The sequence below is a fragment of the Sitophilus oryzae genome, unplaced genomic scaffold (genome assembly GCF_002938485.1).
Source record: "Sitophilus oryzae breed Bouriz unplaced genomic scaffold, Soryzae_2.0 scaffold_1387_pilon_pilon, whole genome shotgun sequence".
NCBI classification, from domain to species: domain Eukaryota; kingdom Metazoa; phylum Arthropoda; class Insecta; order Coleoptera; family Curculionidae; genus Sitophilus; species Sitophilus oryzae.
In genome coordinates this window covers 1-22,327 of record NW_022146045.1, presented here as the reverse complement: position 1 = coordinate 22,327, position 22,327 = coordinate 1, and the positions used below count along the sequence as shown (strand labels likewise).

At 33.1% G+C, this 22,327-nt stretch overlaps 2 protein-coding genes across 3 annotated transcripts in view; both read left to right on the top strand.

Moving 5' to 3' along the window:
- Positions 1–6,995, top strand: part of LOC115875438 — a 158,160-nt gene extending 151,165 nt beyond the window's left edge. For both annotated transcript variants that reach the window (XM_030890895.1, XM_030890894.1), the window contains 2 exons: positions 5,842–6,075; positions 6,927–6,995. In XM_030890895.1, coding sequence (XP_030746755.1) covers positions 5,842–6,075; positions 6,927–6,967 — 275 coding nt within the window. In that variant the 3' untranslated portion in view covers positions 6,968–6,995. The remainder of the gene's footprint in view (positions 1–5,841; positions 6,076–6,926) is intronic.
- Positions 6,996–7,142: 147 nt separating this feature from the next.
- LOC115875437 lies at positions 7,143–20,946 on the top strand (the record flags this gene model as incomplete). Its single annotated transcript, XM_030890893.1, has 4 exons — positions 7,143–7,330; positions 17,518–17,687; positions 20,402–20,619; positions 20,832–20,946. Coding segments are annotated over exons 1-4 (691 nt in total), but the record flags the coding sequence as incomplete, so codon positions are not given.
- Positions 20,947–22,327: the final 1,381 nt, after the last annotated feature.

Sequence of the window (22,327 nt, the reverse complement as noted above, 5' to 3'; positions counted from 1 at the left end):
TTTTGATACATGAAAAGATATAAGGCTTTTGTTTGTTTTGCAATAAATTTTGTCACAAGACAGTTATAATTTTGTACTCATATCAGGAGAAAGTTAAAAAATATTTATTTAAAAAACATGCTCTAATGCTTTGAGGTCGTTTTTTTCCCGAACTACGATTTCTAAGGCTATTGCGTTTTTCATTATGACGGCAGAATTGTGGTATTACACAATTTTTTTTTTGTCACTCGATGTATCGATTTTCTTTTTCCATAGAATGTGTAATTTTACTGGACACTGTATTATTTTAAATTTTATTTTTAAACTCACTAGCATTTTTATCTTCGCTTATATACAGTATGTTTCCGGATTGTCTTTCCAAGAGGAACTTTTTAAGATTTATTTAGCTTTTATTATTGAATCCCGTTTATAATTTTCCAAATTTCCACCCCGCTTTAAAAATGTAAACGGGATTAACCATTCTAGAACAAGCAAATTTTTTTTATGAAGAATGCATTTTCTCAAAATGTCAGTAATAAAAAGTTTTTCCTTTTTAAAGACATAATCAGGCGCCACTGTATGCATAATGTATACGTATACACAGAATTACAGCAATCAAATAAATAAACTTCCAATCCACAAGACGTAGTTAGGAACAAGTTATCTCGATCCTAACTCAATTTCAACTCTTCACTTTAAACTCAATTTGGCCAACTAACGATCTTAAAGCGCCACGGTTAATTTTAGGCGGGCTTTCATTGAATTTTCCACGACAGCCAGTTGAAAGAGCACAAAAAGTAACGAGTTAAAACCTGGTATAATTAAAAAAGAACCTCTTCCAGCGATTTCCTTTTAAAGGTACACTTTTTGTTGGTTTGTACGCCATGACAAAGAATCTTTATTGTACCAAACAATATGGGTATTCGAAACTAATATTTAAAAATAATATAAAAATATAATAAAAAGATTTAAAATTACCTAACAGTCTAATTAATTTCTTCAAAACTGAGCTGAAATTTGCCTAACTGTAGGTATTAGGACTCTTTGGACAAGCAGCAGACGTTTACTGATTTTGCTGTCTGGTTTACTGTTTTTACTGTCTTATTTGCGGTTTTTGGTATCTGTTCTACTGTTTGTCTCTCTATTTATACAGAGTCTGGCTCTAGTGCGTAGAATAAAAAGCTGGGAATTAATGTACGAGGATGTATTTCAGGAAAATATTTTAGCTTTTATAGAGTGGCTCAAAAAGTGTAATTGATCGGGATGATTTTTTTTTAAATAGAACACCCTCCTAAGATATGAGTAAATATATTTCGATAGTTTCAGAGGTATTAATAAATAAATAAAAATATATTTTTTAGACTTTCTTCAAAAATTATTAAAAATACAAAAACTGTCCTGAAATGAATATTAATAATGAATATTGGGTATTTACTTTTGATAGTTTGTACTTACTTTGCATAAATGTCGTAATCTTAAATAATACGGAGTGTTCAAAATTCCTTAATTAAATTTTTAATGATTTTGCAGATACACGCAGTGTTATTTCATATGATTCTTTCAACGGTAAAATACGAGAGAAAAATCCTTGGTGGCTTTGATAAAAATATTGTGGAAAATGCCATAATAAAATAATAAAAATAATACTCTAAATACAGAAAAGTATATATTTTAATTTTCCATCTATTGAAAAAATTTCCAAAGTTTTTTATTCTAGGAGCTTCTTGCCCGGCGGCGCACTATTGTCGGACCCTGTAGAGGTATAAAAGCTAAGAGCATAAAAACAGTAAAACAAATAGTAAAACAGTAAAATAGACAATAAAACAGTAAAGCAGACAACTTGCAAAATCCGTTAGTCTCCTGTCAGTTTTAGGAAGTATATCTCCTCCAGATCGTCAGAGGCAAAAAACAAAAAAAAAACAAAGGAAACTATTTCAAATATCTAAATACTGCTGCTTATTCAAGAACATTTTAGTTTTTTAACAGATACGTCTATTTTAAACGTTATTATTATACCTTTTGAAACGTTTTTTTTTAATAGTTAGGGAAATTTGTTTTATTAGTAAAATACCACTAACAAATTGATTTCTATTGATCAACGCAGTGGTGTTAAAAATTACTTTTTTATTTTGTAGATTTTTTTTCAATGGCTAGAACATTTTTTTAAAAAAATGAACCCGTCAGAAAGGTACATATTGTTTTTAGTTTAAATTAATATTTTTATTTAAACAACATTATTAATTAAATTTTGAAAATATTTAACTTAAATTAATCATATTTTTGATACATGAAAAGATATAAGGCTTTTGTTTGTTTTACAATAAATTTTGTCCTAGCCAGTTATAATTTTGTACTCATCTAAAAAAGTGTAACTAAATAGAGAAAAATGTTCACCTAAAACAACTATGGTGAATAATGGTTTGTGGTGTATTTAAACGATTTTTTACAGAATTTTTTCTTTCCCGAAAGCTTAATTTATAACGGATAGCAAAAAAATATATTTTCGTTCAAAAATGGTATCGATATAGTGAACTGAATGGGCGTTTAATTACATTTTATTAATGACAGACAATTTGTTAAAATAATTGATAGGTTTTAAAGAGTTTGCGTTTTGGAATGATTAATATTACTGTACAAGCAGTACCAAGTAGTTTAGCAGTAAGTAAGAAGAACGCAAGCATGCGTTAATAAAAACTTGTTAAAAAAGAAAACACCACAATGAACAAATTTATTTTTTAGTTTGGCTAAACAAGAAATAATCCCTAAAACGTTGTTTTCACGATCGAATACATTTGGACTTTAATACGTTCTTTTTAAGAGGAGGTTGCTTTATATAAAAAATGCTAATTTTATTTTCGCTATAACACCTACCAATCTGCTATATACTATCCTTCTACCTAATTTGCATTTCTCGGTCTTAAACTTAATTGAACAAACCAATAACCTTAAAAGCCTCCACCCAAAGTTAATCTAGGCATCTCTTTAATCGATATCTCCGTTAAGTTATGCAATTCCTTAAGCCACTTTAAGGAAATTAAAACAAAGACAAAGCAAGTTTTTGACTAGAGAAATAAAAGGAAGAAACTGATTAATTAGTATAAGGTTTATTTACCATATTATTTGAGTAATTCTCTGTTGATTGAAATTCTATTCTAACATGTCATTAAAATGCAATTCGATCTATGCCGGGACCCCATTGGCCAACACGCCACGACAACGCGACGCCATGCTACCCCGCCTCATGAAGATTTGTGCGTATATTTTTCCGTTTAATTACTTGTATTGCGTACACACTAGTCAACACGACACGCCATCCGACGCTATAACACGGTAGCACACGTGTGATGGGCGATTCGTCTGTCCCAGATCTCACGACGGCGACGTATGTTACAGCGTGTTCTTCCCCGCTTGCCTCTCTAGTCCCCCGGCTATCATCTTTTGTAGTTGATGTAGGGATGTCCCAAAATGAAAAATTGATATTTTGAATCGATTCAAACATCGGTTATAACAAGATAGATCCAAAAAATATCGTCAACAAAAGATTCATCTTATTAAATATCGATATTCGATTCTGAATATATTGGTGGACTGGTATTATGATTATAATCTAATATCGGTATGGGTTTGGTTTCTTCTAGTATTTTCGTAATTTTACTGATAACTTTTTAACTCTAATAAAAATTTCAGGCGTGTTAACACGTATTACAAAATGTGACACCCATTCCCACGTCGCAACACTTGGGATAGCGTGGCGTGGCGTCGGGTGTTGGCTAATTAAGCCAAATTAAAGTCGGCTTTAAGCTACACAAAACAAATATTTAAACCTGTTTTTGAATGACAAGCAATTTATTAAAATAATTGAAAGCTACTGTCGTTCGGACAATGATTAGCTATTAGCATGAAAGCTTTGCGTTTGTGGGCAAAACTAAGTATTTGGCAGGCAAAACCTTTGGCGGACTAAGCCTATCGGTGGCCAAGTCCGCGGAAATTATGATATCCAAATATCAAATTTACTTCATGACAAACGAAATAACGGTCTGTGTAACGAAAGTTTTTTTATGCAGAACATTTAAATATAATTCTTGAAAATTGAAAAGACTTTAAAAGCTTATAACTTATTGATTGTTAGTAGGTAGATTTTATAGTAATTAATCACAGAAGCAGGTATTTCGAAATACGCCATCCAGCGAATTCAGGTACTTTAACCACCAAAGCCATTCAAATGATCCCGCTAATGCAAGTAATGGAAATGGTTATGCAGCGTTAAGTGGCTTTGGATACAATCATTAATGTATTAGTAGACGATTCTAATGGAAGTATGATTTATGGATTACTATATTAAAACTTTATAAGAGTCGATTATACAGGGTGATTAACATAAGTTTGAAGAAGTTTGCATTTACACACAAATTTACATGATACTATTAGCTTCTTCTGCACGTATATGTTTAAATTGAAACTTTGTACACTTATCAAGCTTCTGATAGAAAACAAAGTTGTTTAGGTAGTCAACAAAAGGTATTTATAATTTTAGACAGTAGATTGTAAGTTGTATGGAAGGGGGGAACTTATTATCGCCACCTTATAAATCTATTGTCCCCTTTTCTTGAGCTATAACGTATCATACAATCTCAAGGCTTTCAAGAAGAAGAGCTCGATCTCCGATCAGTCGTACCAGACTTTATGGCACGAATGGTTGTCGTCTCGGTGCTTTCAGTGTTGAGGTGTGTTGGTGTTTCCCGATATACCCCATAGAATCCGAATTTGCCATTGTGTCTTAGCTTCAGTCTACTGAGGTGTTCATTGAGGTGACAGTGTCCTGTTAAAAACCCCGTGATAATCCAAAGATTGTTCTTACAAAATCTTTAAGCATTCTTGATGGTAAACTTTGACAAATTTTTTGGAATGTCTTAAGCCAGGAACACATTATTCCTACGTGTTGTATTGTCTCGTGACTCTACGCAACTTAACATACATCATACAGCCTATTTCCTTTGCGTTTAAATGAATTGCACACTCGTCTAACGCTAAACTGTGTGGTGTTGGAAACTGGATTCAAGTGGCACAAAATAGAAAGAAATGGCGGAGAGGGAGTCTTTTCTTCAGCAGTGGACGGTATAAGCTTAATGATGATGATAATGATCTCCCCTGGCCTCAGAAACAAAAAAAAACAAAGAGAATAGAGAAAAACTATATATTATAATGACTCAGTTCCACATTATATCTTAGACATTTTTAAAACACAAAATTGAGTTTTTTTTTCATAAAAGTATGCTAAAGCATGAAGAATATAACTTTAATATGCATAAACAATCTAATGCTATACTGTTTTCATACTTTTACATAAAAAATTGTAAACTAAATGGAGTTTCCGAGTACATTTTAAATATTGCGAGGTATAATTAATGGTAACAATAATGAAGCATATGTAATATTTAATTTTGCATTAATGCAGAACATAACTCTGTTATCGAATGTGTGTATGTATACGTTATCAGAAGTCATCCGAAAATAATGGGTGCGGTTTATAAACTCCATGAAATATGCATGTTTAACTGCCGTTATTGCAAGCATTATTATGTTTGGTTTTAATGCAGTTATTATGGCAATAACTGAGGGATGTATTACTGAATGAATGTAGAACAGAATAGGTTTCGGAATATTTCTGTATTGTTCTTCAATTACACGCATTAATACCATATATTATTAAATAATAAACTAGTAGAACTGGCAGTTAACATAAATAATATATTTTTTGTTTTATTTTTTGATATTATTGGACTTCCTTGCATTAATGGATAACTCTGTATAAATCAAGATTTATGTTATTGCGTACTAATTTTTATTTTTGTTTCTTTGCAGATAGCCCTAACGATCAAAACTATATTTTAGAGACGATCACTATGTCGACGGTAACTCAACAGCAGATTCTTCGGGATGCCGAGAATGACAGATACTCTCACCAGTCCAGCCAAAATTATCAGCCTGGCGGTTCTCCGATTAGCGGTATTTTAAAAGGAGGAAAGTTATGGAAGCAACAGAGTCAGCAAAGCATGGATATTAGCTCACGGGGGAAACGACATGGCGCCAGTAACTGTAAGATTTCTCTTTTCTTGTTAATTAGTAATCATTTTAATTTTTAAATATTTGGTTTTCTAATAAAAGAAATGTGTATCATGCTTTAGGAAATTATAACTACCATAGTTTCTACATAATTTCTCGTTAGTGTATTTCTTTATAACAGTTGGTTACTGGCAATATGTACCTATACATTTTATACTTTTATATACTAAAATATTAAAAATATATATTTTAATCATCATCTCCCTGATAACATTTTTGACTAAATATTAATTTTTAAGTTTTCTTAGTGTTTATCTGACAATGCATATTTCTGTAATATTCAAATTTGTGTTTAATATTCAAAATTTTGTAAACTAAAAAAAAATACAAAAAAGAATTTTATGTATGCCGATAACCTGGCAAATGTATTCATTTCTATCCGGACATTTTATAATTTTATAAATAAAAACATGTTTCTCAGTAGTTTTTTGTTTATATTAGACTTTTTTAGAGTCTTTTTCAAGAAATTCTAAAACATATGTTAAAATATTTAACTTATATTTACCATTACTCCTCCTAAGATCTAATATCAGGTTTCTTATTTCATATTTTTAGTAAAATATTTTGTAAAATACGCTGACAATATAGGGCAATTTTTTAAAATTTACAGGTTGATTGAAATATATTTTTATACAACGGCGACGTGTTTTATACACGGTGAGTCTTAAATAAGTGCAAATATTTTTAGGAGTAGTATATTTCGACTCCAGAAACAAGACTATGAGTTTTTTCGCGCAAAAATTTGAAAATTTCGAATAACCATTTTTTAACCAACATTTTTATTAAACAGGATGTTTCAATTAATTTTAATTTCTCTTGCTTAGGTTCCAGAAACAATTACTTCAGACGACGAGACCGCCAATAGAAGATCAGTCCGCTTCTTCGAAACAGAAGAAAAAGAGAAAAGGGACAGTTGCGATGGTGCCCCGGCAAGTTCGACCGAAGAAGAAACCCACAAGGATGACGTACCCGACACCCAGGTTAACGCCAAGCAAGAAACGTACATTGGGAACACCACGTCCCCGGATGCGACGGAGATGATGTTGACGTTTAAGCTCGGCAACCACGTGCTTATCTCCAACAATAGTCTGAAGCCCAATTCGGCCGTCAGGCAGTTGTTTCCTTGTGCGAAGACTTTGGGGATGACAGAAGCGGGAGAAGAAGAAAATTCACAGCAGGTAATATTATTGACCTATCACAGATTAAATTTACATCTAACAAACGCTCGGTAGTACATCGCGTATTTTTGATTTGTTAGTATATTATCAGATGGCTTATCAAACTGCGGTGGGATTCCAAGGAACTTTCTTGCTAGTGACTCACACTTACTCGGCTTTTTTATCGAAAATATTTAGTCCATTATACAACAATCATACTACAGGTTCCAAAAATATCATAGTTTTATATTTTACCATCACTATAACAAGACCTTTTAACATCTGTCTTGTCGAGTCTAGCCGAACACCGCGTTCGGGTCATGATAGTTTTCGAATAACCAATCAATAAATTTCTCGAAATTTTTTGATTAGTTGGGATGAAAATATTAGTCGGCTAATTTCGTAAATTGAGGAAAATTATACATCCTAAAAATATTATAAGAATAACTGCCACTAGCAAGAAATTTCATGTTACGAACTTACAGAATCCCACCTCTGCTATCAACAAAAAAATTAAATCAGATTTTTAAATTTAAGAAATGTGTCCCATGAATTCGAAAATTATGCTGTTATAAATTGCTATACTTTCTTTAAATAATTTCTCGATAGCAAAGGTAGTATAATTAATTATAATAGCGGATTACTGGCAATATGTATATATTTTATACTTTTATGTACTGAGGACTATTAGGGGATACCTTGATAAATATTTAATTTTTGAGTTTTTTCAGTAAACCGGCAATATATCCTTCTTTAATATTCAAATTTGTGTTTTAGCCTTGACAAACAGTAGTTAATTTAGTTGGTTAAAACAAGTATACCATTAATACTGCAAATTATAATTTATCCTCTCATAGTATACTAGGGTCGGCATTTCTGGTCTTGGGTGCCGATTTTCGTGTGTACAAAGAGTACGGTAAACACGCTTATTAAAATAAGATGTACTGAATAGAGACAGAAGGCAAGTATTTTCCCAAGCGCATGGAACCTAGCGTCAGATTAAGTCGTTATGTAATAAATCCTTCGTATTTTTGCTTTCTCCGTATTACTAGATTGCCATAGTGATTCACTCCGATACATGTAAACGCCGACCCAAGGTTTTGCTTGCCAGCAAGGTATGCCTATTTAATTTTTTGATTATGTAATGAGCATTTTGAGCTGCTTGAATCAATTTTTTCTTTTCATCAAATCGGTGTGAGAAGTTGTGAAGCTATAAAATATTGTTTAGTGGAGAGTTGAATATCCGGGAAAGTTGAGTTTTTGAATGTTATTGAACCCAACAACCACGTAATTACGCCCTCCTTTACGTGTTTCGTACTTTGTACTTTACAGTTTTTCGAAAATTTTATTAACATTTGAAATTCTCACAACACAAAGTGACGTTCAGTTCGGGTTAGTTTTCACTTAATTTTTACTACTCAAAACAGCGTTACATCAGACAAACATCGTACCTGAGTGTTTTATAGTTTCAATAACTGCACTATTAAAAACTAAAATACTTAAATATGATGACAAAACCACGATTTTAATATTATCTGAACGCGATCAACATCAGAACTGTGTTAAATACAGAGCTGAAAGCCTACACCAACCGAAAAAGAGATTAAAACATAATATATGTTACAAAAAGTGCTTATTATAAATATTATATATTTAAATATTATAATTTTCCATTTTGCTCTTATCTTAACATAACATTTTAAACGTTGTGCATGCAACTATCCACATGATATGAAATTTACCTTTATTCTAAATTAAACAACACAAATCAAAAACACAAAATTAGCAACAGCATCGATAAATAACATGATTAAATCAACATGTTTAATTAGCATTTTAATATTAAATTTATTTTATACCATATCAAAATTATCGCAAAAATACAATTCGAAAATATTCCAATATACTGTGTTTTATCAAAAGAGAGCTCTTTACAGGCTTTATTGAAATCGCTCTATATTTATCATTCTGTTTTATGCATTGACATTATTGAATATTGAACGTATACTTTTTATTTTTCATCCATTGGCATTTTATTAATCGTTAATGATAGCCAGAAATGCCGATATGAGTTCAAACATAAATCAACAAAAAAATTCTTCATCTTGTATATTTTGTATCATTCCGGTTCGCTGGTTAAATAGGTTGGATTTGAGCCGGTAAAAATTGTCCAGAGTTTTTATTCAATTTTGATAGGTTCGGAAGCAATTCCAATTCAGAACGGTCTTTATGCTTGAGTAGTACATTTTATTTACGAAAACCTTTTTGTTCTTTGTCGAAAAAAAAGTTATATATCGGTGAGAGTTTTTTGCCACTATACAGATATTTCGGATAAGGGTTGTTTTTTTCACTGTATTATTAAAGATGGTGTGAGTGTTTATCGAATGTTCTTGTCACTTGATTGAGGAAGGAACTTGAGAAGCAATATTTTTGACACAGAACCTTGAAATTTTTATAATACATGGATACATATCAATAAAATATCAATGTTAGTCAAATGTATGTTTATACATCTATACCGGGTGTTTCTCACTTAGGCTCACCCCTATAATTATTTTATTTTTTCGTATAAAAAACTAGATTTCGTTAGGTTAGGTTAGGTTGTATATGACATAAATCAGGAATATTTGGACGTATTCAATTGTATTTGGTCACTTTCTGTTTCACCAGAAATAGCTACAACTTTTGACTTTTTAATGACACCCTTGGTATTTTTTTACTTTATTCTATAGAAAATGACACTCTGAATAGAATGACATATGATATGTCAACTTTTGACATTTTCGCATATGGTTTATTTGAAATTATAACATGCGGTTCATAACGATAATTCGACTCGAAATACCAAGTGTGTGGTACTAAATTATTTGTAAAAAAAAATGCTTTTGAAATATGCTAATGAGCCAATACGATTTGGGCATCTTTTAACCAACCAGGACAAAGAGACGAAAAAGTATTAGACGAAATCAATTTTTCCAAGACTCATTGATTAAAAATTAGTGTTTTAACACAGCCATGACACTCTAGATTGAAATTTGAAAAGTATGATTTTTTAAAAGAAAATGTCAAAAGTTGTTATTTTTTTATGTCAAAGTTGACATAAAAAAATATAAAAAACTCGAGGATCCCGTTTAAAAATCAAAAGTTGGAGTAATTTCCGGTGAAATAGGAAGTGACCAAAACAATCGAATACGTCAATCATGTCATGTACTAACATACCAAGTCTCGTTTTTTATCTGAAAAAATAATTAGAGTTATAGAGGTAAGTCAATTTTGAGAAACACTCCGTATGTGCTTCAATAGAGCCTATATCATCCGATAATCCTTAGCTTTTTACACAAAAAAGATATAATGTTTTATACCGTATGATCGAAAAAAACGGCTTCTAGTTGGCTTGTAAATAGTGATGGGAAAAACCGATTAATTTCAATAATCGAGTACTAATCGAGTAATATTAAAGAAGGTATTTTTATAATTTTCAGCAACATTGGCTATATAAGCGTTACACTTTATGAATCCTGAGCAGATTCAACAAAGCAAATTTTAATAGGTACAAAATTGATTAATAATGCATAAGCTTTTATGTACACAGAATATAAAGCTTTGTACCGAAACAATACGCCGCATAAAGAATGGTTACACAAAGAAATGACAGGGAACATAGAATCGGGAGAATCTTAATTAACTAAGACTTTGAAACGACTTGTTCGGTTCCGAGAATCAATGCGAAGAAAAGGGTCTATTTTCGTTGGCGAAGTTTCGAAAATTCGAAAATGTTTTCAAGTTTATAATCAATATTGACTATATAAATAGGAAAGGAAACCACAAACACAGAATAATAAAAAGACTCGTCATTAAAACTGAAATATTGAATAGCCGGAAACCAGTCAAAATAGGGAAGATATGAAGTGCATGTTGTCTCGTTAGATATAGCCAAAGAATAATTAAAAGAAAGAAAAATAATGTATATATTTATCATGAATTATGAATTCATAGAGTAAAGGAGAAATATGAAAATAGTTATTTTTGTACAGCGTTAAGCTTCATTCAGAACCTCCCAATCAGTGGAATAAATTAGTGGTTTCAATTACATTTTATACTTTTTAGTTTACGATCATTCACAATGTCTAAAAAACACATTTAAAATTAAAAAAGATTTAAATCTTTTTTTAACGACTTAAGTCATTTTACAAAAGATCTTTTAAAATATTTAAATCTTTATTTAAAAATAAAAATATTTAAGTTTTTAGAAACTTAACTGAAATTTTTAACAGTGGCGTCAAATATGTGTTTACCATCTTTAGTTTCATAAACAAGTAGCAACTGTGAAAACCGTATCTTTGTACCGCTTTATGAGCAACAGTTTATGAGCAAACTAGAAACCCTGTAAACCACACAAAAATGGGACAACCTCTACAAAGTATCACGAAATTTAATTTTATTTAGTGATGTTTTTATATAATGTGTTATTATGCCCTTGATGCGTTTATTTTATGCCCTTGATGGTCGCTGGACGCGGTCGCTGGGAGCGGTCGCTGGGAGCGGTCGCTGGGAGCGGTCGCTGGGAGCGGTCGCTGGGAGCGGTCGCTGGGAGCGGTCGCTGGGAGCGGTCGCTGGGAGCGGTCGCTGGGAGCGGTCGCTGGACGCGGTCGCTGAATGCGGTCGCTGGACGCAGTCTCTAGACGCGGCCGCTGTACGCGGTCTCTGGAAAACGCGAGACTAAGATCGCTAGACGCAGGATGCGGTCGCTAGACACGAGACGCCAGACGCAAGACGCGATTTAATTCTTTTTATGAACCCTGTAAACCACACAAAAATGGGACAACCTCTACAAAGTACCACGAAATTTAATTTTATTTAGTGATGTTTTTATGCCCTTGATGCGTTTTTTTTATGCCCTTGATGGTCGCTGGCCGCGGTCGCTGGACGCGGTCGCTGGGCGCGGTCGCTGGACGCGGTCGCTGGACGCGGTCGCTGGGCGCGTCGCTGGACGCGGTCGCTGGAGGCGGTCGCTGGAGGCGGTCGCTGGACGCGGTCGCTGGACGCGGTCGCTGGACGCGGTCGCTGGACGCGGTCGCTGGACGCGGTCGCTGGACGCGGTCGCTGGACGCGGTCGCTGGACGCGGTCGCTGGACGCGGTCGCTGGACGCGGTCGCTGGACGCGGTCGCTGGACGCGGTCGCTGGGCGCGGTCGTTAGACGCGGTCGCTAGACGCGGTCGCTAGACGCGGTCGCTAGACGCGGTCGCTAGACGCGGTCGCTAGACGCGGTCGCTAGACGCGGTCGCTAGACGCGGTCGCTAGACGCGGTCGCTAGACGCGGCCGCTGGACGCGGTCTCTGGAAGACGCGAGACTAAGATCGCTAGACGCAGGATGCGGTCGCTGGACACGAGACGCCAGACGCAAGACGCGATTTAATTCTTTTAATGACTTAAGTCATTTTACAAAAGATTTTAATCTTTTAAAATATTTAAATCTTCATTTAAAAATAAAAATCGCTGGGGACCCGGACTGTCGCTGGACGCGGTCGCTGGACGCGGTCTCTGGACGCGGTCTCGAGACGCGGTCGCTGGACGCGGCCGATGTACGCGGTCTCTGGAAGACGCGAGACTAAGATCGCTAGACGCAGGATGCGGTCGCTGGACACGAGACGCCAGACGCAAGACGCGATTTAATTCTTTTAATGACTTAAGTCATTTTACAAAATATTTAAATCTTTTAAAATATTTAAATTTTCATTTAAAAATAAAAATATTTAAGTTTTTAGAAACTTATTTAACATTTTAGAAAAGATTTAAGATTTTTTTTATCATCTTAGTTTTATAAACAAGTAGCAACTGTGAAAGTCGTATCTTTGTATCACTGCTCATAAACTAGAAACCCTGTAAAACACACAAATGGAACAACATAATTTTATTTAGTGATGTTTTTATATAATGTGTTTTTATGCCCTTGATGCGTTTATATAGCGCGATAGTCGCTGGACGCGGTCGCTGGCCGCGGTCGCTGGACGCGGTCTCTGGTCGCGGGCGTTGGACGCGGTCGCTGGGCGCGGTCGCTGGGCGCGGTCTCTGGACGCGGTCTCTGTAGGCGGCGGCTGGACGCGGAGGCGGCTTTCGGAGATACTGGTTGTAGAAGTTTCACTTTTATTAACGTCAACATTTGGATGAAAACTGGTGTCTGGGAGTTTTTTGACATGAGAAATTTGATTTTGATGATAATATGACTCCTAATAGTAGGGGGCGCCACCTACATGTGTTTTAACTGTTTTGAAAAGTAATAATTTTTCGTCCGTACCTGTATAAAACTGCCGACTGAAAAAATATACATTTCCGTGACTTTTTACGCAAAACATATCTCTTGGTAAAAATCGTTACGAGCAACTGTTCTTAAGATATTTAGAATGGAAATAGTCAATACATGTCATTATTGATAAAACAGATGATAAAACAGTTTCTGTTAAACTTTTGACACTAGAACATTTCAAATTTATGATTTCAGTCTAATAACTATTTAGTCAACATGTTTAATTATTAATGTCAATTATCGCATTGATAATTTCGATTCCAAATATCTCGAGAACCATTACTTGTAGCGATTTTTACCAAGAGATCTTTTTTACGTATAAAACGTTATAAATGTATATTTTTGTTCTCAGTAGTTTTATACAGGTACGGACGAAAAATTATTACTCTTCAAACCAGTTAAAAAATATGCAGTTGGCGCCCTCTACAAGTAGGAATCATGTGGACATCAAAATCAAATTTATCATGCCGAAATACTCCCAGAAACCAAACCAAACCAAAAAAATAATTTCTGATTATTTGGAAAAAATCGAAATAAAAATGAAACTTCTACACCCTGTATCTCCGAAACTAAGCATTTTAGGACATACATTTATACGAACTGTTTTACTTATTTTTATCTGCAGAATATGCTGCCGGAATTTCCGGAATACAGTTCGGACCACCCTGTATATTTATATAAACAAGGATAATACTAAGACGATATAAGCTTATAATTAAACAAAATTTTGAATATTCAAGACCGAATGTATAAATAGAAAACCATCCGAATCCGCAAAAGATATTATAAGACAGAACCGCCCTCAATAACACTGAAATAAAGGGACACAGCGACACGAACTTGCATCAAAAGTTTATGGCCGTTTCTCAAAAAGATTCACTAAAAGCACGCTCTCAAGAAAACACTGCGATAAATGAAAATGCCATCTAGGCGGCTTTCAGATTTATAACGTCGTCGACAAAGTTGCTAGGAGCCTTTTCCCAGGATTTCGCGAATGAATTTGCTCGAGGCAGCGATTCCGGCCTATGCGGAGCGCTCTGGAGGAAAATCCAGAGATTATCGCTGTTTTTTTAGAGAGGGAAAACGCAAAGCTTAATTGAAACCTTGGGCTGAATAAGAAATGATTGCAGTAAAAGCTAAATTGTTTTTTTATTCGATTATTCGATTCTTGAATCGTTTATTTTTGGTTAAGTAATTTCAAATTAGATTTGATAATGCTTTTAAGACTCTCTCTACATATGCTATGAGAGGATAAAATATAATTTGCACTATTAGTGGTATACCCTTTTTTAATTAACTAGTGCTTACATTTTTCATGAATATCTTCTAAAATTATAATTGTGTATCTTCACAAAATTTCGTTATAGCCGAAATAGCCCAAGTTATGTCCCCACTAGCAAAACCGGTGCGTAAATCTATGCTTGCTACTGTAGTTGAACTCATCTAAAAGTTTTATTGGCTTCAGTAATAAATTATAATACAAGTTAGACCTTCTGAAGATATCAAAATATTTACTGTTTTATTTTTTTAGAATGTTCACATATTAGACTTCCTAGCACTTTTAGAATAAATATATAAACTTTTTTTCGTATACTCTCTATATAAACCGGTGTATTTGTATATGTCTTTGAATAAGAAGACTAAGGAAGGAGCATAATGCTATCCATGTATTCATGCATGGTGGGCGGAAAAAGCACTCTAGGGTGGGGATCCTTGATCTAAAATTGTGGTTATTCACTAATTTTCTATTTTACTATGATTATTTTAGCTACCTCAATACAATAAATAATTGTAAAATTAATTAAGATAAAGCCGTTTTCAAGCCAGACTGAATTTTTATTTCAATAGTTAAATTTACAAACGCATAATAATACAAGAAATAAAAGGCAAAGCATAAACTTATTTTCAATAAAGTAAAAGTTACTAAGGAAATATCAATTTTAATTATAGGAAGTATTTAAAGAAACATAAGTAGAAAAGAGGATGCAAGCTAGATAGAGTATTATTTTTATATGGTTTCCAAGTTATAACTGTGCATTTTGTGCGGTAGCGGTTGTATTAATTAAACCAAAATAATTCCAAAATGGTTTAGGCAAAAATAGACAAATTATATGTTTTAAATTGGAAGAAAACATTTTTAAAATATACTTAAACTCTCTTTATACAAGCTAAAAGTGAAGTTAATTATTCGTATTTTATAATTTTTTCTTAACTTTCTTATCGTTTTATGGTTATTTTATTTCACTCTCTCTCGTCACATTTGGTAAAGTTTTTTACTATCTTCAATAAGTAAGCCTGCAGATATCGCATTAAATATCTCTGAAAAGCTTGTACCTACACCAGTAAAAATATTTTTAGATTGTTCCTTACTATTACCGAAATATCTTACAATGTATATAAAATATTGAGAGTGTTAAATCTGAAATAGAACATCTGATATAGGACTTTTCGATATATTATTACTATATTTTACAGAGTTTAAATTACATATAGAAATACATATACCCATTTCGTAGTTACGTTATGGAGAGAGAAAAATATAAAGGGTTTATTACATAACCGAATTATGCACTTGGAAATAGTTGATTTCTCTCTTTGTTCAGTACATGTTATTGTCGTAAAGAACACATTGACTATACTTACTCTTCGTAAACACAAAAATCTGTATAATATTGTTCACATACTTTTAACGATGGGAACAATATTATAGAGATTTTTGCTTCTATTGTAAATTCTGCTTCCGTCCTTAAACATATTTCCAAAATGTTTTTAAACTACCCTTTATAACATATAATATTATAGTATCCTTTTAAACTCATCTTGCGCTTAAACCATACTATAATGTTTTTTTTTAGTATCTGCTAACGGTGGAATCCCTGAGAGCTTTCGAGAGGCGAAGCTTTTCGAGAGTCGTAAATTCTGTTTTACTTATCAGTGAAACGTTTCATTATTTTATATTTTTTTTGATAAAGTAAATAATATGCAACTATTTTTAAATCATCTTTCTAATGGTGCGTTTAGACCGGAGCACGCACGCACTGATCCTTCGCGAATGCTCAAGTGTAAACGGCTGTGCGCGCACGCTCACTCTGAATCTGTCTGTGCGCGAGCAGCCGCGAACGTAGGGCCTCTCTGGTGTCGGTTTTTTGGCCCGTGCTCAAAGGGGATTTTATGTGTGCGCGAACGCTCAGTTTGCACCGGCAATTTGTTTTGTCTGCGTGCGTCCATTCAATTAACACAACTCTGCTGTTCGCGCATAAATGAGAGCGCGAACGAATGCCATGCGCGTACGCTCAGCCTGCGTGCTCAAGTCTAAACGCACCATTAGATTCACAATAATCTCATTTTAATTGAAATCCAATCTATTACAATGTCTTTCCTGATTTCTTCTTCTTCTTCTCGTCCGTTAATTCTCGAAAGAGTATGGTGACATCATGTCTCAATTGCTAGGATCGTTGTTCTCCATCCCTCTCTATCTTAAGCGTCTATAGAAGCCTCTTGCAGGCCGTGACCAGTAATTTCTTTGGTTTGGTCCACCCAGCGCGTTGGAGATCTTCTTGGTCATTTGATGATTATCTTCTCTTCGATTATGATTTTTTCCAGTCCATCTGTTCTTCTCGAAATGGGCCCGAAATATCTAAGGTAATGACTGGTTTACTTTGGTTGACAGTCTTGTCTTAACTTTCAACTGCCTTAGAATAGATACGTTAGTCTGATGTCTAGTAGTGTCTAGACCAAGGAACTCTTGGTCTTGCATTTGCTAATCACATTATATAAAAATAGACCCTTATATCGTCCGTAGTTTACTAATTTCATGTTTTAGTAATTCCAACTTTTTCTGCAAATATACCTTATTAAATACTTTACTTTATATTTTTAGTACCTGGTAACGGCGGAACCTTGAGAGCCTTCGAGGAGAGGCGAAGCGTTCCAAGCTGCCGCAAATAATTCAGAGCGGCGAAACGGACGAGACGATCAAAAAGGGCCATCGAGAGGAACACGCTTCGCCGATCTCTTATCCGCTACGAGCCCAGGAGCAAGAAGCAACCGTACAAGACTGACAATTCTTTGGTGGAGAGGATCAAGCAGTTGACTTGTAATGTGGACGACAATACGCCAAAAGGTAAGATACACGAATAATTCTTGCCTTAGAAGGTTTGTTTCCAAATCAAAAACATTTCTCTGTTTACATTTGGATTGTATATGTTATTTACCTTTCTTTTATACACTAAAAGTTTGTTCATTAATATGGTTTGTCTGAGCACTTCCCAGCATCCTTCAGGTAGAAATATACGCTATACAGGGTGGCGCACCCCATCCGCATCGGTTGATTATACGGAAAAAAAAGAAAGATGTAGAAACAAATTATTTTATGGGTATATATAGAGAGGCAATGTGCATAATTCAAAATTATTTTCAAATATACAGGGTGTGTCAGAACTAAGATTCGATGGCTTCACGGTCAACGGAACTGAATCTTTATCGTAAGTACTAGGATTAGGTTATTAGGAGCAGATATTTGGTTTCTTAAATCATGCAAAGCCAATTCAGTTTATCCTAGTTTTATTAAAGTTGATATTCCGAAAAGTAACGTTAGTGATAAGGTAGAGAAAATTGCAAAACAAAAATGGCTTGATTTAGAAATCAAATTTCTGTATAGTAAACGAAGTAGGCTTGAAATTGAAGCCTATGGACTTTACAAAAAACTTACTTATAAGCTAACTAATGTAGAGTATGAATGTTGGTGTCTCTTTCAGAGAAATATGTTTGTGGTTATCAATTCAAAATTTGTTAAAAAAATGTCCATTTTGAATAGTAAGTTTAAAAAATTAAAAAGCTCTAAAAACAAACATGTTTTCCAAAGAGACATAAACATAGTAGAGAATCTTTCTTCGCAGACTTTTGATAAACAAGAGCTCAGTTTATTAAACAAAGGTTTAAAGTTTGCATTGCCCAACTCTGGTAGCGCTTTGGAGGAAATCGTCGTTGGTGTTGAAACTGCTATTCAGCACTTGCCCGAGGCTTCTAAAGTATTTGCAAGAGAGGCTTGTAGAAATCAGTTATCAAAAAATATCGTTTCAAGTAAATCATTAAAATCTAACAAGGAGCACAATATTGTCAAAAGTTTGCGTAACAAAGATTGTTTCTACCTAAAAGCTGATAAGGGAAATAAGGTTGTTATATTAGTTTATAATCATCTGCTGATGATGCTAACATGGTTAGCGAAACGCGCGTCCAGTTTAAAAGTAAAAGTGTTTTGGTGTATTGTGGTGATTTAGTGTTTTAATTTTACCTTATTTTATGTCCAAGAATCCAAGAATTAAATAAAATACCGTGTGTTCCATAAGAAAAAATATAACATTGGTATTGATCTTAGCTCGGACACACCCTGTAGATTTGAAAATAATTTGAAATTATACACATGCCTTCCCACATATATCCATAAACTATTTTGTTTCTACATCTTTCCGTTTTCGTATAATCAACCGAGGCGAATGAGGTGCGCCACCCTGTATATAGGAACTATCGGAACCAAGAAATACCCATCTTATCCGATAGTCAAGCTGCCTTAGGAGCGATTAACTCTCTTTATCTATTATTTAAACTAAAGCTTTATAAAATATAATTTTCTGAAATTATTAATGTAACAAACTAATTTTAATATTAAATATAATTGAATGGGTTGATATAAATATGTTTTAACAATCAAATTATGTATTTCTTTATATGAAAACGTCAAATACCATCCTTAAAATAAATAAAGGAAAATCGTTTCTAATTTTGTAAAGAGTAGGGTTAAATTTGTCAAGCCCAGAATTATTCATTACTGAAATACTGACGTTTCTAAACTAAGCAGATAATTTTCTGTGGAAAATTTGGGCTTTTATCTGGATGCTTAATCTAGATAAAACTACTGCTGGAAGGACAAAGACCTTAATGCCTTTTAAAGGTAAAAGATGGGTTACTCCATTTTGTTATCTATTCATCTTTCTTAATACAGCAGAGTATTTATCAAATTTATGATAAAGGCTGATAGAACTATTTGTCGGAGAAAATATATTCAAATATATAAGCCGAAGTTTTTGACTAATGAAGTATGCTTAGTACTTGATATTCAAAAAGCTCCAAAAATCAATTTCAATTTAATCTGGTGAATATTAAAAAACCTTTTTGATAAAACAGGTTCGTTGCCATCAATTTTTGTAATCTAAAACGTTATTTGACAGGAAAGAAAAACTGCCTTTACAGCTTACTTTTTTTTAATAATATCCTTTATGACTGTAAAATGTTTTTATTAATGTTTTATTATTATTGAGATTACCTATTTATTTTTGTGTATTATTTTCTTTCTGTTTTCTCAATTTAAATGTAAATGAAGACGTGATAATTTCGATAAACAACTGGATCAGAATTGTAATTAAAATAATTCTATTCCGAGTTAAAAAACAAATCTTTACCCAGGAATGTAAATTCCTTGAATTTTCTTAAGAATATTAATATTCAATTTTGTTAAAACGAGTTTTCTTTAGCTAAACACTTATTTCTAAATAGATTTTAATTTCTTTAAAAGGTTCTCTCATTTTCATATTAATGAGCTTTACATGTGGGCATGATGGCATGCCAATCATTGTACAATACTTACTCCTTCGCATTTTTGAATATTAAACATTCAGTCTTAGGTGTGCGTCAGTACGACGCTGTGTGTTTTATTGTAGGTTATTTAATTGATTCATTTATAAAATATTTAATTTATTATAAAACCCAAGGTACATTTTTATTTTTTAAAGTATTTTAGAGGTTTAAAGTATTTTGATGTTTAATTATTTCGATTTTCAGATGATTCTAACCAAGAGCAACCTTCAGATGTATCCTATGAACCTTCACAAGATGTTTTAGACAGTAGATCAAGTCCACCAGGAGAAGAATCAAGAAATTCACCGGATGTCAATACGTTATCAGCAAACAAAACCCATGACAAGAGTTTTTCTCCATCATCATCATCAACAGCATCTTCTAATTCCAGTTCTATGTCGATGAATTCAAATTACCATCAGGTATACAAATATAATTTATACTCATATTAATCTAGTTTAATATTGTTAGCAAAATACAGAACACCCATATAAATAAATTTATAATTTCCTTTAAATGTTCAATAATGTATTTGAAAGTCAGTTTCATATTCAGTTTATTATTTACAGACACAAAAAAATTAGTAAAATTGAAATTGCATTCTAAGTAATACAATAATTAATGTCTATTCTAGATGAGAAAGACAAATACAGGAGAACCAACTCTAATTATTAATCTAAACCGTGTTGATAATGTGCCTGATATACAGAATAATTTTAGAAGAGATGCAAAACCCCTGCCTGATATTGGTATGTATACTTTGACTAATTTTCTATGTCTAACTTAAAAAGTAATTAGAAAGCGTCATAACAGTATAAATAATAAGTAGGGATACTTTCGTATTACCAAAGTTTAATTGATATAAGCAATAGCATAACTGCATTAGCAGTAAAGAAAATAGTAGCTGTATATCATCAAATAAAGGTGCGTTTAAACGAGCCAAGTGAATAATAATTGATGAAGTCACTTGAATTAAATTAGCATGAATGTTGTCGAGAAGTGGGTTCTCGAGATATTTGGAATCGAAGTAATCAAATCATGCCATCATTGGCAAAAATTGACTAGATAGTTATACCGGGTGCGTCCCAAAAGTGGCTCACCTCTATAATTTTATTTATTTTTTTAGATAAAAAACGAAATTTGGTATGTTAGTTATGTCATATACTAACATACCAAATCTAATTTTTTTTATCTAAAAAAATAAAAAGATTATAGAGGTGATCCACTTTTGAGACGCACCCGGTATACAATATGAACGGCTCAATAGAAACTATTTTATCATATAAAAATGTATCATAGAAAAAAAAATATGATTGATTAAAGAAAAATAAAAAGTTTACATATTTATTATTTCAGTCAAATATCAAATAACTATTTAGTCACAGACATGTATTGGTCATTTAGATTTTAAATATCTTGAGAATGGTTAGTCGTAGCGATTTTTCCAAAGAGACCTTTTTTACGTAGAAAACGATGAAAATGTATATTTTTTTATTTAGTAGTTTTATACAGGTACGGACAAAAAGTTATTACTCTTCAAACCAGTTAAAAAACTTATAAGTGGCGCCCCCTACAAGTAGGGGGCGCCCTTTGAAATCAAATTTCTCATGTAAAAAAATACCCGGACACCAATTTTCATTCAAATATTTATATTAGTTCAAACTTATTTAGAAAAAGTCGAAATAAAAATGAAATTTCTACACCCCTGTTTTTCCGAAACGAAGTATTTTAAGACATAAATTTATACGAACTATTATTATACTTATTCTTAACAGAAGAAGAATATGCTGCCGAAGTTTCCCGAATACAATTTGGACCACCCTGTATGTTCGCAAAAGCGAATATTCGTTACACCACTAGTATCACCATGTATATAAAATATTATAGAATATTTTTATTAAAGAATCTTCCCCCATCAGATTAAACATTGATGACGCCTATTTCGACCAATTTATATAGACAATAAAGAGACGAAGGGAGACATAAGACCCAACGAATGTTATTTTTTACGCCGGTATTTTTTCTCGAATGCGAATAAGAACCTAATATCCCAAATTCTCGGCGTTCTGTTTTTCTTCCATTTTCTCCAATAACCCCCCTCGTTTGAACAATAAAGGCCTGGGTGTACGT